The sequence below is a fragment of the Lepidothrix coronata genome, unplaced genomic scaffold (genome assembly GCF_001604755.1).
Source record: "Lepidothrix coronata isolate B3197 unplaced genomic scaffold, Lepidothrix_coronata-1.0 Scaffold43, whole genome shotgun sequence".
Lineage (NCBI taxonomy): Eukaryota > Metazoa > Chordata > Aves > Passeriformes > Pipridae > Lepidothrix > Lepidothrix coronata.
The window spans coordinates 5,208,088-5,229,973 of NW_016690223.1; the positions used below are offsets into that span (position 1 = coordinate 5,208,088).

General features: G+C 37.1%; 1 protein-coding gene across 2 annotated transcripts in view; it reads left to right on the forward strand.

The window, feature by feature from the left end:
- SEL1L (SEL1L ERAD E3 ligase adaptor subunit) overlaps positions 1-21,886 on the forward strand; it is a 36,489-nt gene extending 14,603 nt beyond the window's left edge. The window contains exons 7-21 of one of the 2 annotated variants that reach the window (XM_017813877.1): positions 1,232-1,285; positions 1,366-1,425; positions 2,034-2,115; positions 2,435-2,589; positions 3,346-3,402; positions 4,395-4,463; positions 6,737-6,814; positions 7,948-8,010; positions 8,784-8,871; positions 9,074-9,222; positions 9,777-9,942; positions 11,443-11,517; positions 13,074-13,246; positions 16,633-16,761; positions 17,952-21,886. In XM_017813877.1, coding sequence (XP_017669366.1) covers positions 1,232-1,285; positions 1,366-1,425; positions 2,034-2,115; positions 2,435-2,589; positions 3,346-3,402; positions 4,395-4,463; positions 6,737-6,814; positions 7,948-8,010; positions 8,784-8,871; positions 9,074-9,222; positions 9,777-9,942; positions 11,443-11,517; positions 13,074-13,246; positions 16,633-16,761; positions 17,952-18,155 — 1,602 coding nt within the window. In that variant the 3' untranslated portion in view covers positions 18,156-21,886. The remainder of the gene's footprint in view (positions 1-1,231; positions 1,286-1,365; positions 1,426-2,033; positions 2,116-2,434; positions 2,590-3,345; positions 3,403-4,394; positions 4,464-6,736; positions 6,815-7,947; positions 8,011-8,783; positions 8,872-9,073; positions 9,223-9,776; positions 9,943-11,442; positions 11,518-13,073; positions 13,247-16,632; positions 16,762-17,951) is intronic. The other variant, XM_017813878.1, reaches the window with a different exon arrangement.

A 21,886-nucleotide genomic window follows, 5' to 3' on the forward strand; every position in this document is an offset into this window, starting at 1 on the left:
TCCAGCCAACAAACCTTTTCTGAAACTGTATTGTATTTTTCTTGTGGTTTGCGTGGGATGTTGTGGCTTTTCATTTGCAATTTTGTCTGAGGTAGATATACACACAAGTTTATAATCTAGCAATTATAAACTCCTAGGAGTCTTAAAAGCTGTTTAGTGAAATGAGACTTGCTTTATCCACAAGCCTTTGAACATTATAGCATTTTTCATACTTACTGTTATGAAGTGTCATAAAATATGGGTGTTATTAATTGTAATGACTCAATATCTGCATATACTTACTGTTTAGTTCTCTTGGAAGTGTCAGCTTAAGCAATTACCCATTTTCTCTTAACTCTTTGGCTACCAAGTTTCCTGCTGCTCCCCGTTTAATAGTAGAGTACTGGTTTACCATAGAAAGCAGGAGCATGTTTTCTCTAGAGACTTTATATCTCAAGGAAGACCTTGGCTTTTATTGGTCTAGAATTCAATACCATTTGTATGAGATGATTTTTGTGTGTGCTTTCAGATTGCCTAGAATAGTGTTAGAACATAGTGTATATATAAAGGTGTCTATATTTCACAATCTTCTGTGCTACTAATTTCTCTTCTGAGCCACAGAGGTGTAACAGGTGTTAGATAGTGCAGTAACTATGTAAATCTTAAGAACAAAAATAACTTCTGAAAAAACCTCAGCCAAACAGCTCTGTGCATTTTAACCACTTACATTTATAGTCACAGTTGCAACTAGCCCATGGCAGAACAAATGCAAAATAGTAAGTTCAGAGGATCTGTTAGACAGTGACTCAAACAATACAGGTCTTCCAGAGAAGGCCATGATTCTCATATGTTTGCACTGATGTATGAGACATGGGGTACATGAATAACCTGACACATACTGCTGAGCTTCACTTCAGGGTCTTTAAACTGGGATACTTTGACTGTTAGGGACCTCTGGATCTACACTTGACATTCAGGGAAGTGATTTGTTCTTGCTTTTGATCTATTCAACTGAATTCTGGTGAAACAGTAATTTATGCTAGTATCCTAAGCAACTGAATAATTTAGAAACTTCATACTTTAAAAGGGGCAGGGAAGAGCATAGATATAACAGGTACCAAACTGAAGGTAGAGCTTGGCATATTCTTTGCAGCTTTGATTTATTGTTTGACTTCTTTATGTATATATTTTCCAGGAAAATTGATCCTTGATTTTTTGAAGAGTATACTGACAAATTTTATTTCATTTCTAGGCTCTTGGATTTCTGTATGCATCTGGTCTGGGAGTCAATTCTAGTCAAGCTAAGGTAATTTAGAAATTTCCAGTGTATGTTCTTGTGTTTTGTATTAGAGGCAGATGTTAAATAACGAATGATTTTGTTTTAAGGCCCTGGTGTATTACACTTTTGGAGCTTTAGGAGGAAATTTGATCGCTCACATGATTTTGGTAAGTAAGATTGTTAATAACTTTACAGATGCAAGAGTGCTTTTGTACTCTTAAGTTTTTAATGTAAGATTTCATTTCGTGTGAATGCACTGTCCAAATATTACACCACTTTGTGTGCATTGGGTGGGCAGTAGTATCTTCCCATTATTCCTTTTTAATGTAAGGATAAGTCTGCCCATTGTAAGCTGTATACTGCTATGAATTTAGATGAACCATGTTTACATCTCTTGACTTAAAGCAGAAGTATTAAACTTCTAACATTTGTAGTCTAATGAGAGCTATGAAACATCTTTACAGAAGGTGCTGTTTTAATCAGTATTGTGAGATTTAAGACAAATATGTGCAACATGTGTAAGTAAAAGGCTTTAGGTGTTCACCTGTAAGTGTCATTCTGCTTATTTGCCTTTTCTTGAGTAATATCTCAAGTATATTGGCTACACTTAACCTTTAATGGTGTCAAGTCAGTTGCTTTTAATGCAAATACAATGGACTTGTGGCCTTTGTCCTGCCTGTTGTCTTGTCAAGTAATGTGAAAAAAATTTGTAACCTGACAAGCGGTATGTTCTCAAATAACTGATAGTCACATATTTGTATATTTTCCTTTCCAGGGTTACCGGTACTGGGCTGGGATAGGAGTCCTTCAGAGTTGTGAATCTGCTCTCACTCACTACCGACTTGTAGCTAATCACGGTAAAGACCTTTTACTAGGATAACATTCTTGACTTTGTATGTATTTCTGCATTACTCAGCTAGAAGATACTAGAAGTACTGTCAACATTAATAATATAAATGCAGAGAATTCCTGCTATTAAACAAGTTATCCATTTTGGCTCTGAATCACGATATGCTATTTTTATCTCTGTTAAAATGTCTTTAATTATTAGAGGGTGTCAAAGTAATTCGTTCTCTCTGAGTAACAAATTGAAACTCTGTAGAGATCTGGTTTTACTAAGTTGTGGTGTAATTTCTGTATGGAACAAAACTGTCTGAAAACTTACCTGTTTTCCAGTTGCTAGTGACATTTCTTTGACTGGTGGCACAGTGGTTCAGCGAATTCGCTTAGCAGATGAAGTAGAAAATCCAGGAATGGCAAGTGGCATGCTAGAAGAAGACTTGATCCAGTATTACCAGTTTTTAGCAGAGAAAGGAGATGTACAAGCTCAGGTAAGATTAAGTTCACCTGATGGCATGCAGACATTTTCAAGAATTACAGGACGAGCTTTATGAAATACAGAAAAACATTGGAGCTTTAGTGTTCTCTTCCCTCTAAATCAACCTCTTTGCTCTTTTCCAATTAGCTTGTGATATATGTGAAGAGACATATTTTAATGTGTTTAAGTTAGAACTTGGACAGAAAATGCAAATTTTCTCACAAAATAAGCCCAAAGTTACAACTTTAGTATCTTAGGAAAGAGGTCTTGGCTTTCACTAGCAACCAGCCAGACTTTTTCAAGGATAGCTTTAGCTGTTGTGGAAGAAGGATTTATCAAAAAACTAGCCCTGTCTGTGGATCTCAGTTTCTCACTGCTTCTGCTCTTACATGAGTTCTGCATGCTGCAGGCTGAACCTCTTCTACACACAGTGCGGGAGGGGAGGATGCTAATATAGTCTGAGTGTCACAATCCAACCTGGTCATATATGATTTCAGACTTAGGGAGGCAGGATTCAAATGAACAGTTGTTATTTTGCATCAAGGACAGTCATGTCACTTCTATCTAGGATAAATTTCCACGTAGGCTAATGTAAAAAAATAGGTACTGTAGTTATTGAAGCAAATCTGTTCCTTCAAACTTTGTGGCATCTTTAACTCTGATATGGTCTGCCTTTGTGCATGTTATTAGCTCACTGGTATCTGTATTACTACAAAAAGAAAGTCCCTAGGGAAAAGTGACTAACTTGCAGTGTAAAATTTATTTTTAGGTTGGCCTTGGACAATTGCACTTGCACGGAGGAAGAGGAGTAGAGCAAAACCATCAGGTACCTTTTCTGTATATCTCTGATGCATATGACACTTGGCAGAGGGTGAGAAAGTATAACTGAGACAACAGTGAAGCAAAAGTGTATAAGTACCACTGTAAGGTATATAATGATTTCAATAGCCTTGTTCAATAAAACTTAATTTTTATGTAACTAGTAGATGGAACTGATTTTCTTACTTAATTAGTTTAAGACTAATCATCTTAGAAATGAGAAAGTAAAACCAAAAACTGTGTTTTCATCAAGTAGTACTGGGAACTGGCTGAGCTTTTGTACATGGGGTAGAATCTTCATGATGTGCTGGGCATGCATTAGTGATGATAGTCTAGTTTATATGGCTTTTCTTCTGTAGATGAAACCATGCAGCTTTCAATACTGAAGATATTAAGTATGCGTAGAAAATAGAACTTCTACTGACATAAGCCAACCTAGCTATTGCTTATAGAAGTTAAAATAGCTAACCTCTTCTTGAGTATGTGTCGAAAAAATGGAGAGCTGAGGATGTGCAATCCTGAGGATTATTTCATCCGGTAATTATTTAACAGAAATGATTTAATGGTCATCACATTTAAAATACCTCAAAATGACTACTTCAGAAGGGTTCAGAGATGAAAGCGAGTGGTCAAAATGAGTAAAACCAAATTCTGTGTAAAAGTGGAATAGGAACTGGCAAATCTCTCCTATTCTAAACATAGCTTGGAGGTAAAAAAGAAAGATTTACCTATGTAGCTTGTGCTTAGTAGCAGTTGTACTTTGGGGATTTTTTTCTTCTGCTTTTTGGAATACGCTGTTGAGAAGGATTGCTGCTCAATATTCCGACTGTATAAGTGGGGAACCCTGTTACATTTATTAAACTAGGTGGAATTGATAACTTTAATCCCCAGAAGAACTTGGTAAGTTGGCAAACAACCTACCTGCCTCTCCTCCATTTGTAAGAAAATATTCTCAAATCATAGTCATGGTGGCTAAAATACTTGTTTTCTTCTCTACAGCGAGCATTTGAGTACTTCAATCAAGCAGCTAATGCTGGCAATTCACATGCTATGGCTTTCCTAGGGAAGGTAAGATATAAATGCTCTCAAAAGTAAAAAAATTGACTGCCTTTCAATGAAAAAAAAAAGCAAATCTTTCCCACTTTCTGATATCAGGCAGTCTAAAACTTGAATGCTGGAATCTAAGTATTTCTATTTTGCTACTGTTTTGAGTTTTCCTGCAAGATTTGAGTGTTATAGCAGACTACGTGTCTAGACTAAATTTTCCTTCACTTCAGGAACTTTTGTTTTTTTCTAAATAGTGCTTGAAATAGAGTGGTTTTTAAAAATCAAATAATTAAGTACCTAAATGTCCTTTTTCTGTGGAGGAGTGTGCCTTTGAATAGACTCCTTTTCTTTTCCAAACAATATGCAGGGAAAAAACTAGGTTTCTCCAAATTTTGCCCAATAGGAAATACTAAGCTGACAAAGGGAAAGGGAAGGACATTGTTACACTGTGGAGAGAACTGAGGCATCTGAGTCAGAATTGCCAATAGGTCTGCACTTTGACTAAAACCTGAATCTATCTGCAAGGTGGGCCATTATTTCAGTTTTCTCAGATTTAAGGACTTTTTTTCTGAGGGCAAATCATACCTGACCAATTTGGTTGCCTTCTGTGATGGAATGACAAGGGAAGAGTGACTGATGCCACCTACCTACACTTTTGTAAGGCCTTTTACATGGTCCCACACAACATCCTTATTGGATGAGACATGGATTTGAAGGGTGGAATATTTAGTGAATAAGGAATTGTCTGGTTGGGTGCAGCCAGAGGGTTGTTTGCAGATGACACCAAGCTGAACTCTGCAGTTGACACAACAGAAGGATGGGATGCCATCCAGAGAGACCTGAACAAACTGGAAAAGTGGGCCTGTGAGAATCCCATGAAGTTTGACAAATCCAAGTGCAAGGTGCTGTACCTGTGTCAGGGCAATCCCAGACATGAGCACAGACTAGGAAAAGTCATTGAGAGCAGCCCTGCAGAGAAGGACTTGGAGGTTCTCATGGGTGAAAAGCTGGACACAAACCAACAGCGTGCACTTGCAGCCCAGAAGGCAAACAGCAGCCTGGGCTGCATCAAAAGCAGCATCGCAGCAAGTCAAGGGAGGCACAGGGAAGACATGGACCCATTGGAGTGAGTCCAGAGGAGGACCATCAAGATGATCAGAGGGATGGAGCACCTCTCCTATGAAGACAGGCTGAAAGGGCTGGGCTTGTTCAGCCTGGAGAAGAGAAGGCTCCAGGGAGATCTCAGTGCCGTCTTCCAATGCCTTAAAGGGGGCTTATAAAAAAGAGGGAGAGTGACGTTTTGCAAGACAGATTGTGATAGGACAAGGGGGAATGCTTTTAAAGTAAATGAGGAGAGGTTTGCATTAGATATTAGGCAGTTCTTTATTCAAGGAATGATGAGGCACTGGAACAGGTTACGCAGAGAAGTTGTATATGTCCCATCCCTGGAAGTGTTCAAGGCCAGGTTGGATAGGGCCCTGAGCAACCTGATCTAGTGACTAACATCCCATGGCATGGGAGTTGGAACTAGACGATCTTTAACCCAAGCCATTATATGATTTGTAATCTAAAACGTGATTGGCTAGCTGCCTGTGGTGATGATAATGTGTTCCTGCTTAGAAAAGTATTTAGGTCACTGGTCTGAGATCTGGGTTGCAGACTACCTTCAGCCTGTGAGGAGCTAAATCCTTATTACTCCATTTGAGTACTCTCTAAGGTTAGGCTGCAATAAGCACTAGCTCTACCTCATCTTTTTCAGGCTGTCCATGCAGTAGATAATGCAAAATTCATGTCCTTGGAGCCTGCAAAAAATAGTATAATGTGCTGTTCAGGGCACCTGACAGAGGAAAATGCAGTTCCTGCTTTCTCTACTGCTTGAGTGTTTTGTGTCTAATGAAATGAACTGTTTAATAACCAATTTTTACTTTGTTTTCACAAAGTATTTTGACTGCCAATATCGTTAGACTTCCACTGCTCTCGAGATTTTTGCCTGATTGTGTTCTTCACTGCAGATTAGTAGAAATTGAAAATGAGGGGTATTGCCATGAAAACTGTTTAATTTTATGGGCAGTTCATTCTCCATTAGAAAGTTAAACCCTCTGAATCTAAATTTTATAGCAGAGAGATGTATTTTCTGCTTCTGGCCAAGTTCTTTAATGATTATTCGGTAATGCAGTAGTTAGAATATTGTAAGTACAATAGACTCCCTCTCATATGCAAGGTGAAGATGCTTCATGATCTTCATGCTAAATTGATTTCTTCAGCTGTTCTTCAATAATGCTTTTCTCTTTCAGATGTACTCAGAAGGAAGTGATGTTGTACCTCAGAGCAATGAAACAGCTCTTCAGTATTTCAAGAAAGCTGCTGATATGGTATGATTATCTCTAAGCTAGAAATACAGCACGCACACTAAGAAGTTGATTAGCTTCAAAATGCTGCAAATGCTTCTTTATGTGCCCTTCCATGTGTGCACGCCTACTCCCAGATTAGCCCATAATTAGACCTTGCTTGTCTTAACCACCTCCAGTTCTGGCCATAGTGCTTCATGAAGCTGTGTTCGGCATAAGGAGTCTAACTTTTATGAGTAGAGTCTATTACATCAGTATAAAATATTGTCACCTAAATAGTCTGAAATTCTGGGAAATTCTAGTTTCTGTTAATCTGAAGTTGTTGCAGAAATTTCCAGTGCACTGATACAATTTTTTTTGCTTATTTTTTGTAAACAGATAATATTTATTAATATTATTATTATTAATTAATTATACACTACTTGATTATAATTTATTATGATATATTTAATTCTATTAATAATTATTATTAATAGTGTTTATTAATATTAAAATAAATGTTTAGCACATGAAACAGTGTATTAAGTTTTGAAGGGACTGTTGCAAGATAATTACCTTTGTGGTTCTTATATTTCACAATTAGAATGTTGTTCCACATCTGTGTCCTAAAGTAAGGATCTCTCACTGTGCTCATTTCCTACATTCACTGAAGGTTTCTGATGTGCCCCATTGCCTGTCTTGGCTCTGAAGGAATGCCATGGTGCATTCTTTTGCAGGGGCAGGGGTTAGTAATACAGCCCACAGGACAACCAACAATCTGCCCTTAAGGCAGATTCTTGGAGTTCCTAGAGTTGTTTTGGGAGCTTCCATAGCATCCAAAACATTTCAAACTTGAAAAAACTAAAGATGACTAAGCTATTAATGACCCATCTTTCTATGGGTATGAGTTCTGCATCTTGTGTGACACAGTAAAAGTGCACAGTAGACTTTCATAAGTAGTACTGAATTTTTTTTCCCTGTCAGTCATCTGTAGTTCTTGAATAAGTTTACCATAGATGCTGTTTCCTTCCTAAATAACTGTTACTAGGAGCAAAGGTACAAGACAAATCTATCTTGAGTGCTTATATGTTTTAGTGATGTTTAAAACATACCAGTTTTGAAATATTTCAGCTGTAGGTTTTGCCTTTCTTTGCAGAAGTGTTTTTCTGTGTTTTCAGGGTAATCCGGTTGGACAGAGTGGACTAGGAATGGCTTACCTCTATGGAAGAGGTGTTCCAGTGGTAAGCTTTTGACACTCATCTTTCTAATCATAGGTGATTGTGTGACTTTTTGTTGTCAACAAACTTTTTCTCTGGAAGGAAATGCTGTAGAAGGCTTAATTGTGAAGATTTCTGTTACACTAAAAACTCCTTGAGGAAATCTGTAATATAAAAAAAAAATGCACTATAGAATTAGCAGCTACGAAGCACGCTAAGTTCCCTCTCCTAAGTTTGAAAATGTTGCTTAAGTTATTAGAAATGCATAACGGTGTACATTTTGGCAGGAGATTTGAACTTGTCTCTAATTTTCTTGTGAAATAAATACTAATGGTCCCCATTTTGTGTCTCTTGTGGGAGTAGAGGAACACTTTGAAACTTTTAATTAGTTCATTTGCTTTATTGCATTTCCCACAAGGTTTCTTGTCAAATGTTTTATATTTAGCTATGCAAACAGATAGTCAAAAGTTGAATTAGCTCAAAGTTGAGGAAATAAATTAAATAATTGTTCTAGAAACAGAGCAGAGCTTCTGTTCTGTTGAGCGTAACTGTTCATAGCAATGCTGTATATGGATGCCAGCCTTGAGATAGCTACAGACTTAAGACATGCTGATATCATTGTAGTCTGTTTCATTTTTTGTTTCCAAATTTCAACCAGGTGAATATTTTCACTAGAATATCTTGCTGTCATTTTTCTGTTATATAGATCAGTCCCTACACGTGTGCACATGCATATTTTCTCTCTTAAACTGTGGTGTATTGCAAGGCTCTAATGACTGGACCATATCTTCCTGCAGAACTATGAGCTAGCACTGAAGTATTTCCAGAAGGCTGCGGAACAGGGATGGGTTGATGGACAACTTCAGCTAGGTTCCATGTATTACAGTAAGTGGCATCAAAACGATTTACCAGGTCTAAGCACCTGCCCTTTCAGTCACTGTTCACTAGGTGGCATTACAAGTGTGTACATACTGCATGTAGAACGGGCTTACTGCATTGAATTTGTATTTCTTCTGCCTTTTCGTAACACTTATACAACTCTGCTTTTCAAGAGAACTAAATAGCAATGACATATTCTTTCTCTTAGATGGCATTGGAGTCAAGAAAGACTATAAACAAGCTTTGAAATATTTTAACTTGGCCTCCCAGGGTGGCCACATTCTGGCTTTTTATAACCTGGCTCAGATGCATGCTACTGGCACTGGAGTGATGCGATCCTGCCATACTGCTGTTGAGGTAAGGTCATCCATTTGTAAAGGTCAAATAATAGTGATTTGCAAAAGATTGACTATAACCACATCAGTTTATATAGGACATTTTTCTTAGGTAAATTCCACTAGTGGCTGTAGAGTTAAGACTATCAAAAAGCAAAGTGATACATTAGCAGACTCCTTTGTATTTCATGAGAAAAGTCTTTATTTATGTTGATGTGTCAGGTTTGTATCTGCTTTATTAACTTCAAGGAAAATCAAAAGAATGTAATACAAAGCAAGCATCAGTATTTTATAAGTACCGAATTCTTCATTTAGACCTGAATTTAAATGTAACAAAAAAGCTATCATATTAAAGAATAATTCTGAGTAAGCATTTGAATCCTGACATGTATTTGTTAGTAACTTGTACCTTAAAGTAAGCCTGTCTGAAGCAGTTGAGTTTGTCTATCATGTTTTTCCTGTGAAATATAAATATTTTGAAGAGGCATCAAAATGTTAAAGGTTTACTTCTTGCAAAACCTAAATTTTTGAAGTTCCTGACAACCAGTACCCTCCCCCTTCCTTTTTCCTCTGCAGTTGTTTAAGAATGTATGTGAACGGGGGCGTTGGTCTGAAAGACTGATGACGGCCTACAACAGCTATAAAGATGGTGATTCAAATTCTGCGGTGGTTCAGTATCTTCTTCTGGCAGAACAAGGCTACGAAGTTGCTCAAAGCAATGCTGCTTTCATACTTGATCAGAGTAAGGATCTGAATTTGTACTGTAAGAGTTTTTTTGGAGTTGGTCTGCAGTAACCCGTTTAGTAGAACACTAGAATGCTTGAAGATACAATTACATAGCTCTTGTTCAGTTAGAACTTCAGTGAAACTCTTGTCTTCTTTCCCGCTCTTCACACTGGAAAGCAGTCAGTTTTCACTTTCACCTCTAAGGATGACTTTCTGGCCTAAAAATTAGAATACACTTAATTTCTGACTTAGGGATTTTAAAATGGCATAGGGAGAGAATCTTTAGAAACTTGCACAGTGCTGAATATTCTCTTCCCTGGACTTCCTAAACACATCCTTAAAAGTAGGAATTGCATTAGGTTGACCTTTGGCCTGCACTATGCATAAAAGTCTCAGTGTTCTTTGTTCTTAAATCTTTTTTTCAGCACTTTCTTTTTTTGTAACTTTACTCATACTGCCCGTGTAGTAGGGATAAAGAGCTGGACAGTTGGTTCTGTTAGATTTGAAAAAAACTTGTCCCATGTCTCTTACTGGAACTAGATGTCTAGAACTTGGTTTTATTAAAGTTTGAAGTCTTAGAGAAACAGTGGAAGTACAAGTGACAATTCTTTCTAGAAATTGCAAGACCCAGTATTTTAAACTTTCTCAATATCAAATCTAGGTATCAATACCAGCTTTACATCTTATATAGAAAGCTATTGGTGGCTGATACACTAACCTAACAGCTTCATTTTCAGGTAATGTTTTTCAAAGGTGCCTGAGGGAATCATCTACAGTAATGACAGTCTTGGCTGGGAGTGCATTCCTGCAAAGAAATAGCACTTTTCCCTGGGTTAAAACTCTGATTGTCATTACTCAGCTATATCTGCATCTCAACTGGAGATTGATTTAAAATTATTTACTACGCTTTATGCAGAAAATCTGTGTGTCAACTGTGAGATAGTAGAGCTGAAACCATAATTACAGTAGAAGTTAACGTTCTAAATCCTTTGAACTGTCTGAACTCTGACAGTTCAGGACAGCTCAAATTAGGACATGGACAACTTCTGAAGTAGCAGAAGCACTGCTGTGTAAAACATGCAGTCTGTGGCTGGGTAATGAGTTTAAGCCTTTGTTTTACTGACTAGTCCTGGGTTTTAGATGACCAAACTAAAATAGATTATACTTTAGCCTTGTATTTGAGTGCAGCTTTTTCAAAGTGCAAATTACGTGCTCTTGAGACTTGCATCTTCTGTCATTCCTCAAGTATGTATCAGCAGGAATGGGAGAGGCACGTGGTAAGCCATAGATGAAATTATATCGTTTGTTCCTAGCTCTTGTGTGGGCAGATAAATGGAAAGGCCATATGAATGAAAGGCATTTTTATAAATTTCAGATTAATCTTGTTTATGCTCTAACACAGATTGCTTCAAGTTTTTAATTTATTTCAGCAGACTGAATTATAAGCATGAGGGTTATTTTGTGGTTGTGTGTTCATATACCATGATCCTATTTAACTGAATTATTTCTTCTCTAGAAGAAGCTAGCATAGTAGGAGAAAATGAAACCTATCCTCGAGCTTTGCTTCACTGGAATAGAGCAGCTTCTCAAGGTATGTCTGTACCTCACAATTCCAATCAGTTTATTTTTATCTTGAGGAATACATTCTGTGCAGGTAGCTCAGTGTACAGCTGCAGTTCAAGCTGCAAATTGAGCTCTGGGTGGTGGGAGCCTGAGGCAAGGGACCATGAACTGCCAACCCTTTGCACAACAAAGGGTATGGGTACCTGTGGCACCAGACGGGGGACCTGACACAGCAGAGACACAGCAGGAGACATGATCCCAGACTGTGAGGGTATAAAAGCTCAGGAATTCCTTTATTGAGGGTTCCTTCTGGAGGCACCAGAGCTGCTTTTTGTGTTACTGTGCCCTTATTAAATTGTTTAAAGGATTCAGGCATCTGAGACTCTGTTTTGGGAAACCTGGAGTCGAGCCAGTAAGGAAAGCTTGTCTGACTGTGGGAGAGTGGCATGAATAGGGAGTCAGGCAGGGCACCCATCCACTGCAAAGGGCCTAACAGTCTGTGGTGGGGGGAGTGTGATGGCCAGAGTGCCTCCCAAATGGTCAGACAGGAAAGTTTAGTAGAGTCATTGATGTCTGATTTCATGGTTTTTTATGAAACATGGAAGGAGGAAAAGCTTACCTCCTTCTGTTCAAGAAAAGTTGTATTCCGCATAGTGTAGTTGGTGTTTTTGCTCCATTGTCAACTTTAGTGTCATTGCAATATGATTGCAAGTTGGAGCCTTTCTGTAATTCTGAAGATTAAAAGTACTAAAACACAAATATATATTTCTTTTGCCATTTCATATGGAGTTATAGAGCAGTGTTAAACAGCATTAAGAATGTTTACACTGACTTTTCTAAAAATACCTGCTTGGAAAGAAAAAGAGATGCAAAATCCTAAAGACTACTTTGTTACTTGTCATCATTTCTAAGAAACACAGTTTCCTATTCAAAGTAAGCAAAGTTTAGTAATGAAGAATGCAGTCTTGATGTCCAAGCAACACAAGTTTAAACTGTGGTGCTTGTGATCCTATCCTAAAATAAGCAAAACTGAACTAAATGATTAAATATCTTGAGGTCTCTAGTTTTCATGTGAGTGCATCTGTTGCACTGTTGTCTGTCTACTAGTTTTTCATGTCAGAGATTAAGCGTATCATGCAAATGGAGCCTAATTTTCAGAGTTTCATGGCTTTTAGCAGAAAGTTAAGTTGAGAGGATGGAATGGTTAAGTATTCAATTATCAAATGATGATGAGGCACTGTGTTTAAAGTTTTCAGTGACTCTGTTATAAAAACAAAGTTGAAGCCTTTAATGGTCATGTAGCAAACAAAAAGTTTTTCTGTAATAAGTGACTATAACTGAACAACATTATGTTGGTAGGATTACTAGGAAAAGGTGTTATCTGCAAATAGAAATTGGTTGTGTTTTGTTTAGCTAAACCTAATTTAAAAAAAAAAGAGGTGTCTGTGTGAGAAGGGGAAAAGATAAACAGTTTATGCAAACTGTGGAAAGTAATACTAAAGCCCCTATTGCATCTTCATAGGAAACCAAAAGTGTTTCTTTGCCTAACTATTTTATCTTTTTTTGTTTTTTCTTGATTTATAGGATATACTGTTGCAAGAATTAAACTTGGAGATTACCATTTTTATGGGTTTGGTACTGATGTTGACTATGAAACTGCATTTATTCACTATCGGCTGGCATCAGAACAGCAGCACAGTGCTCAAGCAATGTTTAATCTGGGCTACATGCATGAGAAGGGATTGGGCATCAAGCAGGTGAGTAAGATGTACCCTGATAGTCTGCTTCATTAGAGTACATTTACTAATATTAGATTAAGTCCCTAACCACTACTGGGCTTTGGTTACTATATAACCACTTAGTGGGAATTAGTATGTCTCCCAATACATTCACCAATGGGAAATAGATGAGTATATCCACTTCACACTTAACTATGTGAGGAAATGGTATGTAGACGGGGAAAAACACTAGCCCAAAATTGTAAATATTGGCAAAAAGAGTGCCATATGCCTGAGTAATGCTTTCAAGACTTTGAAGTGTAGTGAAATGAATGCAAATCAACTCCAGCCTAAAAGTGTTTTAGCGCGGGATTATTCTCATCCTCTGAAAGACTGGGTAAATTGTTTCCTGTATCATGACATTTTGAAAACAAGGTAACAAACCATAAACACCACCAACGATGTGATTTTTAGCTGTGGTTTTTCAAGTCAGGCAGCTACATTGCCTAAAGAAGACAGTGTATCTGTTCTCCTGGGAAGCCTATGGTGTATTATATGAGTTAATTAACTTACGGAATCCAGAGCAACATGTTTCTGTATGTGTCAAAATAATGTAATTAGCAATTCCATACTAATTTTGAGCAACCTACTTTACCTTAAGGTATGATGAATTCATGCAATTAATGTACAAATTTAGTAGTGATTTGACCTGAAAGTGTAAGAAATAGCTTAATTTTCCTTATTTTCAGTAAGCTTCAACCTTTGGCTTTTGTCTAGGTATGCACCTTTTAATTATTCTGTTGGTCTATTAAAAGACCAGTTTTTGCTTCTTTTCCCGTAAATTCTTGGCAAAAGTCAGAACAATGAAGAGCAAGTCTTAGGTCAATATTGTTACTTTGGCAGCAGAAAGCAATCAACATTCGAAAAATGCTTAATAATCTAGATGTAGAAGTGGCGATAGAATATACTACATTCTTCCTCAAGTTTATTTTCAAATTTTATTTTAGGACTGTTTTCTCTTTTTAACTGAGCCCTCAAAAGTAAAGTTAACTTCTGAAAATTAGCCAGCAACTAAAAGCAACTGTGCTAAAGTTGGAAGTTGTCTTTTTAAAAAAATCTTTTCAGACATGGACTTTTGTATTTTCCTTCTGCCTTGAATGCAACCCAATTTAGAGCAAGTAATAAAAACTTTGAAAATGTTATTACCTCATGTTCAGCATAATGAGAAAAATGAGTCCTAATGCTGTCATTTGCACAGAGTATTCTCCAACCTGAAGTGAAGATGTCTACATACAGCGCTGAAATGAATGCACAGGGGCTCATGATAAGCATATGTAGCCTTGCTTTATGCAGAGGAATAATATTCTCTCCTACAGATCCACTATGGAATGAAGAGTTGAACTGCAAGGGAAATAGGGATAGTTAGTATAAGTATGGGAAAGGAGCACTGAGAATGTCTAAGCAAGGAAATTACATGTATAAAACCAGTCTTAATTTTGGATATGCAATGTCTTTGTTTGCTGTGTTCTAAAACTTTACAACTGTAAAGTGAGAGAATGGACTGACTGGATAAGGTTAGGACTGGGCTAGGATATTCTGAAAAAGGCTAAGACTGACTTTTGCATGAAGCAGAAGAATATTTGACTTTCCTTTCCCAGAATGGAAATGGCTGAATTTTGAGCACAGCTGTAATGACTGAGAGTTAAAATCGTGTTTCCTGATGTAGCAGGATGTCTACCACTGAAGTATTCTTCTACTAGAGGCCTCTGGAAGGAACATATAAACATTTTAGCACAATTGTATCTAACAAAATTGGGGATTTAGTGTTTTGAATAAAGGGATGTGTACTTTAAATCTCCCCTCACCTATATCCATGTCATTAAGATTGCAAACACTCCAGATTAGGGAGGATGTTGCAATAAGGTGGCCTGCACAACTTGAATTCAGGCCGCTGTTAGTTCTGGATGGTCCTGTATAAATATGGTATTTCTTAATGTGGTTTTGGGTTGCCTTTTTTCACCCAACAGCTTTTGCCTTATTCTGTCTTATTGAAAAACTAGTCTTTCTTACATATAGGATTTTATGCTACGCTTCCTGTACATAGATGGTTTTCAAACTCGTACCAGGTTCAATGCCAAATATTAAGCCTGTTCAGAAATCTCACACGTGTACACTTAGACACTCTTCGTAGATTTAATGTTGTCCGATGCCTGAGGCTACATGTCAAAATGAAGACTGATTCCATATACTGCTCAAAAATGAGTTAATTTTCTTACAGTCTTCTCTTAAGATTTGGCATGGTATTTCAGTGCTATTTGTGTGCTTTTATAGCTCAGGCTTCTACAGTTGTCGCTTTTCTGTCAAGTAGAAGTGAATAACTAAGTGCCTAAGCAGAATGAAGTGATTAGAAATGAAAATGAGCCATAATTTAGGATCTGCTTTTACACCACCACTACTACCACAGTACAAAGGAGATAAGGAATCTCTTTTAAGTAGTTATACATAAGATAGACTCTCCAGGCCCAATGAGTTGTTCTGTTGAATTAAAATACTAAACATGAATTACTACATCACATTCACATTATGTGTGAATTTTCATACTGTGATTTCCACAAGTGTTATGGAATTAAGCTTTGCTGTATCAATGAGCAGAAAATCTTTATGCTAATCACAATCAGGATAAAATTATAAAATGAACATGTGGCATCAAGTCCTGGAGATTTCTCTAACTTTATGTGTCCAACTTGGAACACTTTCAGAGGTAAGTCTTCCACAGGCCTGTCCTTCACAGCAGTGGGTGAACATAAACAGTTTGTATCCAGGTATCCTAACATTGCATAGTATGTGTCTGAAGCAGAGCCAAAAAAACACCAAACACAAAAAGTTAAGCTATTCTGTTACACGTATCCTCTGTTCCTATTACAGTCACCACCTTGTTTCAACTGCCACAGAAGAGAACAGTAATTTAAGCTCTTCCTAAAGTTACTCTCTGTCCTCATGCTTTTGCTGCCCTCACTAATGCAAGTTGTGTGCTTTTTGGATAAGGAGTAAAATCTAATTTGTGTGTATGTGCAGAAATGGTTAGAGGCTGCACTATGCAGCAGACATACTGTAGTATAACTGAGAGGAAATGCTGCTGCATACTCCTCTGGGACTTGGTTTTCTCAATCTTTCATGTCTGGTGTGGTGTTGTAGATGTTAGGGTGTAGTAGGGTTACTTAAATATTTGCCCTTGTTTACAGTGAATAGATTGAATACGTTATTACTAATCTCTGAGCTTCAATTCTGGTATGAGTTACAATAGCTTCATCCTCAAATTTAAGCTTCCTTTTACTTGTCTATTCAAAGGTAAACATCCCTTATTAAAAAAAATGGTTAATTTTTCAAGTTCTTCAAAACTGAGCTTTGAATTTTCTTAACCTTAGGATATTCATCTTGCAAAGCGATTTTATGACATGGCAGCTGAAGCAAGCCCAGATGCTCAGGTTCCAGTCTTCCTAGCACTTTGCAAGCTTGGAGTGATTTATTCCTTGCAGTATGTACGAGAAATCAATGTAAGTAATGCAGAATTAAAAGAAAACAGCAAATGTGTTTTTTCCATTTTAGAAAAAAGCTTGAGCTGTAATTTTACTTAAGTAGAAGTCTTACTCGAGCCTTCTGTAAACTTTGGAGAGATGTGTTTTTTGTTGTTGGATATTAAGAATGTAACTGAAGCTGATATTCCTAGTTCTTATTTATGTAACTGTGTGAAATTGAAACATGCACAGCCAGTCTTCTGTGCTGCTCTCTCCTTGAAGAGAATTTCCCAAACCTGTTTGACTGTTCTTATCCATGACCATCTGCTGTCAAACTTAAGCAGATTTAACTGACATAATTGCGGTTCGGGAAAAGAGAAATATTTTTTTGTACCCCTAATTTTCATGCTATTTTATATTCAACTGTAATGACCTCACTAGAGTTCTGTTTGATCTCTATGAGGGAAAAAATGTTATTTGTATTAGATAGTTTAGCTGGTGTGCAGAGTTTCTACTTAAGTGATGGCCCTGGAAAAAAATATTTGCTTGGAGAAGGTGAATTCTTTCCATATAGTGTCTGAAATATTTCTCCGTAGTCTGACATCTTACTGCCTTTTTGGATTACTTAATAAATTCAAACATTATGGAAGTTTCAGGCAATTCAGCTAAGTTTGACAAAATGCAGTCTTGAGACCCATGTAGCTCTCACAAAAGCTAGTGTGCAGAACACAGCTTTTCCAAGTTGTAAGTCTGCTGATGCAGATTTAAATTGGTAGTGACTTTGTGGTATCATCAGATATAGTAGTGAAGCATAAAGTGTATGTTGGCTAATGCTTATGCAAATGGGGTCTGATAAAGAGGCACTTCAGTCAAAACTAGCAGTAAGTCACTTTAATTTCCCTGTACCTCACCTTAGCATTGTACCACCTGGGTGTCCTGGGGCTTAATGGTGTGTCATTCACGTCAAAGCCACAAAGCTACATATTGAAAACTTTCATCTCTAGAACACAAAATAAAATAGCTCATCCTATATAGCATGGCTCTTAGTCTTATTGGTGTTTGAGTTCCTGGAAGTTAAAAATGTCACTGACGTGATACTGTTTTCAGAGAGGAAAAGAGCTATTGAAGTTTTAAAACTGGTACTTGTACCTGAAAAATGTTACAAGTCAAATTTAATTGCTTCCCATTCGTGTTCTTTGACATGATGATGTGGACTTCTTCTTTCTTAGATGAGGGAGGTATTCTCACATATTGATATGGACCAGCTACTGGGGCCTGAGTGGGACCTCTACCTTATGACTATCATCGCCTTGCTTCTGGGAACAATTATAGCTTACAGACAAAGGCAGCACCAAGCGATTCCCAGACCAGCAGGACTGCGGCCAGCTGTGCCTCAACAAGAACCACCACCAGAGCATCAACCACCGCAATAGCAACAAAAGCCTCAGTGAAAGAACTGGATTTTTCCAAAAGGAACAATTTTCATTGTGATTTAGGACTTTGGATCAACAGTCCCTCCCCCAAAAGAGGCGCAAAAAAAGTTTAAAAAAAAAATGTTTGAAAGCTGCTTGGAGTGATGCCTTTTTTCAGGGATAAGAAAATTATTTTGAAACTGATTTGAATGTTATTTCAGTGCCAATGGAATAACACTATTGCTTTTTTCGTGGAAACACAAGAGTGCTACTACAAAAATGTTGCCTGCTGTATCTAGTTCCTCTTTATTCAGAGTCCTTTTCATCTCCTAAGAGACAGAAAGCTAGCAGTGGAAGATTTTTGCCTGCTTGATAGCAGTTGCCCTTTATAAAAGTAATAATAAATAATTTTATGGCCAATTTAAGTCCAAGAAGCTGAACTATAGTCAAACTCTAAAAAGACTGGAGCTGTCATGAACTTATATTCTGATCTGCATCCCAAGTATTTCTATAGTCTTTATTTCATTACTTTGTCATATTTCTTACACTTCGGTCTTTTGTGCTGTCTTGGATAGTTTAACGTAGTTACAGAGTTTATCAATGATCTAAGCCAGCAAACATGCCACTCTCCATTTGTGCTTTTTTGTTTTGAGTATTTTCCTCTTTCCCCTTAGACTAGGCAGTTCTCAGCACATAGTATGTAGCCCATGAGGTGGATTGGAACAGATTGGAATCTGTAAAGCTCATCAGCTGAAAACTGTCCCCACAGTGCCCAGTTCTCACATACTTCTAAAACTTCAGGAGCCTGTGTATTTTGCAATATTTTACAACATAAAACCAAATTAGTAGTGTTCCTAAGTTATGTAAATTTGCCCTTACAAAAAGGCTGAGTGTAGATTACAGAAAGTACCAGTATTATTACAGACGCTGAAGAAAGGACAGAACAAGAAATCTCAGTGAGTTAGCTGACTTTTTTGTTTGTTTTTAGAGTTGGAAGTTCTGTATTTAATTTTCAACAATCCTGTTAGTGATTTGCACTGCAAGAAAGATATGTGTGTATCTCATGCATGCATCTGCTTAATGCATCTACAAAAAAAGGACACAAAAATACATACTCTCTACAAAAGGGCACGGGCTTTATGCCACTGATGCTACTCCAAAGCGACAGCATTCTCTGGCTGTTGCCAATCTCTTTTATACCTGATATACATGAGAAAGTCACAATAATGTCTCTGGCTGGGCCATCTTGAGGACCCCTTGTAACAAGAAAATCCAAAGAGAAAGAAGACCAGGTTTATAGCTTCTTGATGTCACCAGGTCAGTGTAAAGGCCTTTTAATTTGTGTAAAGAATATGACCTGTGGACTGATGATTTAAGATTGCAAGAGGAATCTTCACTGAGTAACAATTTTCACTGAACTATAATTTCCAGGTTTGGGGGTGGGAAGCGGTGGCTAAGCAGTTTAGAACCACGAAATGCAGAAGTGTCTGTTCTTATTTACCAATAGCAGTTAAATATTTGCTTCTATACTAGCATTAAACCTTCTGAGAAGTAGTCTTAAAGCTGAATGAAATACCAGTGAGGAGGCTTTAGCTGCTTTCTGACAAAAGCTGTTGTGTTGAAAGGTTAGGCTTCCTTTCATGGAAATATTTTTCCAGCAGATTGGCAACAACATATCAATACCTTTTATTTTGAATTGAGATTTTGGTATGGTTTCATACTTGGTACATTTGTAAGGAGACTGCTGCACAGTAGATCTGTAGTTTGGGATAGAAGATAAGCAATCCATTCTTTTGTGAATGGAAATGTCATGGGTGGCTAGTATTAAAGGTACTAAGTAGAACTCAGTACTTCAAAATGCTTAAGCTGGTTATGTGAAGACAAATCTTTCATGTTAGTGTGGAAGTTTGCAGCATGTGGTGGAGGAATGTCTTGTTCATAATTAGCACATGGGACAGTATTGAACTTATATGTCATGTGTAAAATATACAACACTCCCCAGCTGCGTTTCTAAGACATCCATGACTTCTGAACACTCCTTCTGAAGTATTTTTGCCGCTGTCACTTAATAGCTCTTTTTAGCTTGGCATGAATAAATTAAGGATTATATGGAAAATGTTTTTCAGTTAAATACCATTGGTTGATTGGTATTGGTCTCTTAGGATGTTTAACAATTTTATTACTGCGTAATTAAAATGTTTTGATTGTTTGATCTATTAGAACTAAATTCTAGAAGCTCTATCCTATTTGCATGAGAATCTGTCATCACTGCTGCTATGTGACAGTCTTATAGATGACTTTCACTGAATTTGATGCATTTTTACATCCCAAGAAATCAGCAGAAGAAAATGATTGAAGATCAGCGAGTTACTTCACTTTAAAGAACTGCTTTTTGAAGGAGCAATAAGGAAGTCTTTCTCCTGCTTTTTTCCCTTCTACCAAATTACTACCACTGACTTTTTCAGATGACATTCATTTGGATGCAGTGGTAGAAGAAAAAAGGTACTTACCATAAGTAATGGTGAGTTAACTCAGGGATTAAAGAAATGAATAAACTTTCTAAATCGGTTATCTACACCACAATTTAAGTTTGTGCGACAATCCCTTGCTACTCTGCTCTGAAACTTGCATTTTGAGGGAGGTATATTTAACTCATACAAGCAATATGTATCTTGTGCACTCAGTTAATCAAGCATCTATTTCCTTAAGGAGCTGGATTGCTCAGTTTACTGCAGTGAAGTACTTTTCCCTTTTGGTAGCACACAGGTTGTCTTACAGTTTATATACAGGAGTATTTTAGAATGGAAACTTGATTTAAGAGAAGCCTTTCTGGGTGTGCAGCATGGTTTGAATGGAAAAGTTGTATTCTTTGTGTGTAGTAACATAGGCTAGAGCCTGCCTATTTGACCTTCCCAGACACATGCTCTTCTTTCCATGCTCAGAGAATGGAACTACAGAGCTGTAAGTGTTGGTGGGATTTCTATATGTAGGAAAACTGGGAAAATATGGAGGGACACATTATTCTGCGTCTCAAATTATTAATCAAAGACACTATCTGTTCTTGCTGGTTGAAAGAAATGCTGAATTGCTGAGAAAACAGGATTCTAGTACATCACTCTGTTGAAACTTGCCCCAGAGCTGTCTGTTGAAATAACTTTCCTTGCTTTATATGGTCCGTCACAATATAAATGTAATGGGACAATGTAATAGAAGGTAAAGCCTTTGATACAAACATCCTCATGAAACTCTTATGAGACAGTTTTACTCACTTTTTAGTCATCTTCCATAAGTCAGCTGCTCTTAGGAAAAAAAAAAGGCAAACCAACACAGAATCTATCAAATGTTATTCTTTTTGGAGAAGAACATTAAAATGTGGCTTTTGAAAGGACTTTTTAAGACTATGCATTATCTAATTTCCACCTATTATATTCTAGTTTTGGCCTATAAAGGGGGATCACATTCACCTTTGCAAGTTGCTTTCTTTTTACATAGGCAACAATAAACTGAAATTCTATTTTTGTTTCAGAGAACATTAAATTGAAAAGATTTAGTTTGATTTGAACTACTTCAAATACATATGGCAAATAGGGACTATTGAGGGGAACCCTTTGTTTTTATCAGCTGCAGTTCTTTAAAGGGTCTTGTAGGAGTTTTGTAAATTTATTTTGTATTTAAAATCAGTATAAAGGCTGGTCAAATGTAATATAATTGTGTAAACAAATTCTGTTAATAGAAAGATGTACAGATTCATT